Genomic DNA, 7070 nt, shown 5'->3' with positions numbered 1-7070 from the left:
CTTACGGGGTTCTGTTTTGCCGCACAGCTGCTGCTCCCCATAGTATTTCTAGTCCGCTATATTTACGCAGTCTCTTTTCGACTCTCACCTATGTTACTTTCATTTTACGTGGTCAGAGTATGCAAAAGGTGCATAACAATATAGTTCAACTGCAAGAAAAGGTGTAGCGAGAAGTCGCTGGTGTAGGTTGCGATGCTCACACCTGTATAGTTTACGCCTCAGCTGTAGCGTTCTAAAAGCAGCAATTCTTAACGACTTCACACCTTTATCAACTATTACGGCATGAACTTAATAAACGGTATTCTACTAACTTGCAAACGACCGCAAACTTAAGGAAAGTATGCCTATTCGCTTCACACCGCACAAACAATACTTGTTTGTCCTACGAACGCGTACTAACTGTACGAGTATACCAGCGCATCGATTATTTCTTTGCCGCACATGCTCAATTAAAATAAATTCGCTGCACGCCAGCGTCGCTTCTCTCTAGTTACTGTGAATTAACTTCCCAATTAGACACCTTCAACGTCAAGTGGAAGGTGCGGGACCGGAGGGGTGTTTCTCAAGCAATTCTCCATCGCATGGATTGTCTAGATGTTTGATTGAAGTGCGATCTTTGTTTGAGGGTAGGCTGGAGCGAGCAATAGTGGTGGTTCACCACGAGTAGCATTCGCGGTAGCTGTGGTGTGTGGAATCTAACGCGTTCACAATAGGTTGCCTCATGACGTGTGCGCATATGTATTAATCTCAGTCAAGGAAGGCCCATTGTCTTACTCTTTCGTAGGGAAGTACAAACTCGCCCCAGCAAGCACGCAGCTAGCTAGCAGACGTCTACCTTTCAGCTTGATCCAGCTAAGAGTAGGACTAGCAGCCGTCTTTTGTAAGCTGTAACCTAGCCCTAGACTTCTACAAGCCAGCTGGTACCTTACCAGCTCTACCAGCTGCATTGGACCAGCTTGTACCTTAGCTCCCTGCACTTACGGCTAGTAGCCAATTGGGGAAACACTGCTGTAGCTGCGATGTGGGCATTGAATGTTCTGGATTGTTTTAGCTTTGCAGGTGCTATTGGCTCTACTGACCATGTTTACGATCCTGGAAGGTTGAACACTTATCTTGCATGCCACTACACTAGCACAAGGCATGCAACGACCACTGTAAAATTTTCACTTTGACTGTGGTCGGTGTCTTTCTTATGTCAAGTTCATCCTCAGACAGATGAGCTGTTTTCATGGTCTTCATTTCAATCCATTGTAATACTGCACAATTAGGAAATGTCTCTGATAATCCTTTAAAGAAGTAATTAATATAGTTAATCAGAATATATCTGTGAACAAATAGCACCAGTACCGAAATAATTATCACAAGGTGCAAGAAGTGTATTTGTTCTCTTTATACTGTTCTCCTGTTAAACTGCAACACGACAGTTTGTGAAACCAAGAAATTCGTCTAAGCTCGTGCTAGTATCAGGATTTCTTGTAATCACATGGTGTCAGCACTAACCAACATTAATGAGTACCAAAGTTGGTAATGAAACATTATTGGAGGTTTTCATAGAAATTGTGACCTTTTGCGACTACGCATGTGTTTTCATTATGCCCCATTATTTTTAGGAACTGAAGACACAACTGAAACAGGTGTTTCAGTTAAGCGTAAACACACACAGTGCACATATCACATTGCAGTATACTCAATTTGTTCAGCCTTTCTTAACGTTCGAGCATCATGCCTGTAAACAGTTCTACATTTTCCGAGTCTGAAGGACAATAGTTTCGTGACACTAGTGTTGATCAGTATTAGCATACTATACCATGCATACTGGCCAGTGGCGTAGCCGGTAATTTGGTTTGTGGGGGGGCGCTCACGTCGCAGCTAGGCCTCCTCTTTATAGAATTTATCGAGGGATCAAACACATGAATAACTGCATTGCCATTGCCCAAGGTGCTGCAAACGAATTCTTGAATGCTACGCGCTGTCAAGACAAGTAAAATATGTATTTTCTCATAAAAGAATATACTCGTATGTCTCAAAATTGTGCCCAAGAAAACTGATATCAATGCTTCCGTGTTTTTTATTTATTTAATAAGTAAAGAAAATACTACGCGAACTTTACAACTATATCAATTTGAAACCAGCAAAGCAGTGCCTTCCGGTGATATGAAAAATGTAAAGGCCATGAAATGAACAAGTTGAGGACAGATATTTTAATTAAACTTTGTCACTCAAGAACCTTGTTTACATTTTTGTACATATACAATGGCCAGGGGAAAATCTCAATGACGCTGTTCTTTCTTGCAATGTATTGTGCAGGAGCAGCTCTCACCGGTCGTGTATTGTGAGTAATTGCACCGAAATTATAGTCGCGACAGAGAGCACATATAAAAAGCAGGAGTTCTGCAATATGTACGAGAGTGAGTCAAATCAAAGTGCGCCAATGCGAATCTATGACAAATGGGGTAGTTCATTTAAAAGTGAAATCGAGGGTTCGACGGAAGCCCGTCTGGTCGGGATGAAGCATTGAAGAAATAAAATGAAGGACACCGACCAACATAGAAGTGCTAAAAAATGAAAAAAATCTAAAAGACGTTTCGGCTTCGCTACGGAAGCCTTGTTCACAGTGGGATGACGGAAGGTTCATGGAAGCTTATGTATGCTTTAGAACGTGACGTAAGCAGCGCGTGTATGACGGGGGGAGGGGAGGAACGAAAAGCTGTCAAGCGTCTTCAGGCGAATACTGCAATCGTGATCCTTCCCGCCGACAAGGGGAATGCAACAGTGCTAATTGACACGGCTGTCTACAAAAACAAGATGTTGGCTCTGCTTAATGACCAGGACACTTACGTCCGGCTCACTCGGGACCCGACCTTGAAGGTTCAGAGGGACTTCCAGACTCTCCTGGCTGACGTGTTCCGCTTCGTAGCTCCCGAGCGCAAGTCTTTGTATTTCAAGCTTCTCTGTCATAACGGTGCTGCACCTGCACTTTATGGCCTACCAAAGGTTCATAAGCCTAACGTCCCCCTACGTCCAATCGTCGACTACACTCGCTCCCCTCTCTACAAATTGTCCGCATACTTGCACCAGCTTCTGGCTCCACTCGTCGGGAAGAGCTCCACGCACGTGAGCAACTCCTGTGACTTTATTGAAAAAGTTCGTGACGTGTCTCTAGACGACGACGAGGTGATGGTTTCGTTCGACGTGGTATCGCTGTTTACCTCAATTCCGACTGACTTGGCTGTGGAAGCATGCACCTCTGCTCTGGAATCTGACAGGACCTTGCCAGACAGGTCGCCCATTGACGTTCCCGACCTCAAGAGGCTCCTCTGTTTTTGCCTTGGAAACACGTACTTCTGTTTCGACAACATCTTCTACAGGCAAGTCCACGGTACGGCAATGGGTGCATCCGTCTCTGTTACCGCTGCCAATCTTACGATGGAATGTTTGGAAAGGCGTGCTCTCGCGTCCTTCAGCCCTAGGCCAAAAGTTTTTCTGCGCTATGTGGACGACTGTTTCTGTCTGATTCGGCGCAGCGCTTTGGATTCGTTCACTGCGCACCTAAACAGTCAAGAAAAGGCCATCCAATTCACAGTTGAGACAGAGGTCGACAGCAGACTCCCTTTTTTAGATGTACTTGTCACCAGACGCGATGGACGGCTCTCGTTCAGCGTGTACCGTAAGGACACACACACTGGCCGCTACCTGAACTTTCAATCCGTTCATCCAGACGCTCACAAAAGGTCGGTTGCTGCCTCACTGCTCAACCGTACGAACCGCATTTGCACCACAGCAGAAAGCCGTTCCACTGACTTGGACCACGTGCGAGGTGATCTCTCGGCAAGCGGCTACCCCACATCCTTTTTGACTGCTGTGGAGCGCCGTCTGTCCAATCCTGCTCGTCCGACCAATCCCCGTCCAAGAAAGCGTGCTGCCATACCTTACGTTCCAGGGATAAGCGAAACCTTGTCTCGCGTTCTACGCAGTTATGACGTTGAGGTAGCGCACGTGCCCGTATGTAAGCTGAGGCAAGCGCTCGTCGGCGGTAAGGACAGGCTTCCGAGAGAATCGTTTCCCGGCGTGGTCTATAAGATACCCTGCGCAGATTGCGACTACACATACATCGGTGAATCGGGCAACTTCAAACAGAGACTGAGGCAGCATCAGAAAGATGTCGAAAAGAAGCGTACAGTGTCGAATGCCCTTGCTGAGCACACGGATGCAACGGGCCACAATATCGACTGGGATCGCTCGAGAATTATCGGCCAAGAAAGAAACCAAAAATCGCGTCTGTATCTGGAATCACTGGAGATCCAAAAAACACGTCACACGCTTAATCGAAATGAGGGAACCCTCCCCCCGTCATACACGCGCTGCTTACGTCACGTTCTAAAGCATACATAAGCTTCCATGAACCTTCCGTCATCCTATTGTGAACAAGGCTTCCGTAGCGAAGCCGAAACGTCTTTTAGATTTTTTTCATTTTTTAGCACTTCTATGTTGGTCGGTGTCCTTCGTTTTATTTCTTCTTCATTTAAAAGTAGTCTCCATGAACATTTAGACATTTGTCCCACTGACTAACGAGTCACGTGATTCCCATCTCATAAAATTCCTCGCTTTGCTGCTTCAAAAAATCTCTGACTGACTCTTTCGCGTTATCTTCCAACATGAATCTGGTTCCATTGAGCTGTTTTCTTCAAATGCTCCAAAATTTGGAAGTCGCAAGGCGACAGGTATGCCCTGTATGGTGGATGTTGCAGCGTTTCCCAATTGAACATTGACAGTTTTGTATTAACCACATCAGCGACGTGGGGATGGGCATTGTCGTGGAGCAACATGACCTCATTCCTGAATTTTACACGTCGTTTGTTCTTGATTGTGACACTTGGCCGATCCGGCGTTTCACAATATCGGAAACGATCGATAGTCTATCCAGGTTTAGCAAATTCGATCAATAATTGCCCCTGACAATCGAAAAAAAAAGTCAACAACACCTTTCCGGCAGAAATGACGGCCTTTGCTTTCTTTGGGGGTGGTGAATTCTAATGTTTCCACTGTAAGCTTTGATGTCATGTTTCAGGCTCGTAGTAGTGGCACCATGACTCATCCGCGGTCACAATTGCAGACAAGAAGTCGGCACCCTCACTGCGATACCGAATTAGATGAGTCATGGCAGCGCCGAACCTCTCTGTCTCCTAGCGGTGGTTCAAAATCTTGGGCATCCATTGCACACACAAGAGCCGATAACCGAGATGTTCATGAATTATGGTGTGACCCGAACCGTGACTGATGTTCACACGCCCTGCCAATTCATCGATGCTTAGCCTCCGATCTTGTCTAATCAGCTCACCAGCCTTTGCAATTGTGATGGCGGTGATTGCACGGTGGCTTTGACCCGGTCTTGAATTGTCTTTGCAACATGCACGTCCTTCTTTGAACCATTCGTTCCAACGAGTCACAGTGGCCAATGACATGCGATCTTCAACATACATGGCAGCCATACGGCGAATAATTTCTTTTTTGTGAAACACCTTCACCTGTCAAAAACATCACGACACCACGCTGTTGAACTTTTGGAGTGTTCATTATGTGACGCAACCATGTTCAACCCAGTGTATTAGAGCATTAAAGAACCTTTATTCTCACACCTGCGTGCCACTTTGGTAAATGAGAGATGCCTCTGTGCTACGCGCATGCCTTGCACATAATGAACCGAACCATTATTGCACGGGGTTGGTTGGCTCACTTTCATTGAACTCGCTCTCGTACTTTAGAAATGCGAAGATAAAATTTAATATAGAAATGGGTAGATGCAGCTTGATGAAGGGCAAAAAAGTGTCACTGCAAACAAAGTTCACTGTACATATACACAAAACCTCACAACAAGATATTTAAATATCCGTATAAATATCCGATAAATATACGCACCAAGAAAAAGTCACTGTATATAATGCGTCAAACAAGGCAAAGAAACATGTTGCGCAACCACAGATTTACAGATCACCGCCCCCCTCTCTCCACTCCCCCTGATGTACTGCGCGCGACAGGAGGCGGTGCGCCCCTTCCTCCCCGATTTTCTCCCTTGTGCACACAAGACTGAGCCACCATTGTCGGCTCACCCATGCTACCGCCTCCCCCCCCCCCCCCCCCTACACTTTCACTCAGACATACAGCGTGCGGCGCGCGGTCACGATCTTATCGCCCTTGGACTTTACACGGAACATGAGGACGACGGCAGGAGTGCGCCTGGAGCGTCCATATAAGTGCTATCGCAATAATATAATAAGAGTATCCGTTAACTGAAGCGTCCCGTGGCCCATTACTTTCCGAAGAACAAGAAGTAACAAAGTTGAACTTTCAACATGGGACAATTTTCTGCACCGCAGCAAAGTATTTTTTTTTCATTTGTGGGGCGGAGGCACGGAAATGAAGAAACGCAAAGGAAAGGCATGTTGGCCACAATCGAATGCCTACTTTGGGCACCTATTGTGGCTACCGAAGAAATATCGAAGAAAACGTGAGACGCATACAGAGAAGCATACGCATGCTGCTCGGTATCTTACACCGGCGTGACAAAATTTTGCGGAGAGGTTGCGCTTAAGCGAACGCGTTGCAATCCGTTGAGTCCCCACAGTGACGGCGGCGAGCGACCATGCATTGTTTCTTTTTTTCGTCAGCTAGCCAGAAAGTGTCCAAAACACTGCCAGCCGAAAATCCACCTGGCTGAAGAAAAAAAAATTGATGGACGCTTAAGCTTCGCCTTTAAGAGTGGAGGAACGCAGTACCATTCAAAGAACCCTGGCTGCTTCTCATGCTTCCCGGCAACTGCAGCGTATGTAACCGTAATGTTTACCGGGAAACGCTCGCCGTGAACGCTATGCACTGTAAGAGTTGTCGGACGATCTCGCCGCTGCCACCATTTGTAAGCGTAGAAGGTCGTAGTGAGGAACTTGGGAGGAACTAGGCGAACAGGGTTTATTTACATTATTTACATTTGAACATGGGATACATATACACAGTTTAGCGTGACTCCCAAATGGCACCGCAAAACGAAGCATACAGCAAACGAGCACACAGCTCAC

The 7070-nt window shown here is 46.3% G+C and overlaps 1 protein-coding gene across 1 annotated transcript; it reads left to right on the top strand.

Moving 5' to 3' along the window:
• Positions 1-2679: 2679 nt before the first annotated feature.
• LOC142567987 (uncharacterized) lies at positions 2680-5090 on the top strand. Its single transcript, XM_075678081.1, has 2 exons — positions 2680-3368; positions 5069-5090. The coding sequence occupies exons 1-2, from the start codon at positions 2680-2682 to the stop codon at positions 5088-5090; spliced, it is 711 nt and encodes a 236-aa protein (XP_075534196.1).
• The last annotated feature ends 1980 nt before the right edge of the window (positions 5091-7070 follow it).

Source organism: Dermacentor variabilis, unplaced genomic scaffold, assembly GCF_050947875.1.
Source record: "Dermacentor variabilis isolate Ectoservices unplaced genomic scaffold, ASM5094787v1 scaffold_15, whole genome shotgun sequence".
Taxonomy (NCBI): domain Eukaryota; kingdom Metazoa; phylum Arthropoda; class Arachnida; order Ixodida; family Ixodidae; genus Dermacentor; species Dermacentor variabilis.
This window is presented reverse-complemented; position numbering and strand designations above follow the sequence as displayed.

Bases quoted from the DNA above. Each gene is read 5' to 3' on its own strand.
- LOC142567987 (XM_075678081.1), top strand. From the start codon at position 2,680: ATGACGGGGGGAGGGGAGGAACGAAAAGCTGTCAAGCGTCTTCAGGCG. The intron at 3,369-5,068 runs GCAAGTCCACGG...GTCATGTTTCAG, and splicing joins TTCGACAACATCTTCTACAG to GCTCGTAGTAGTGGCACCAT.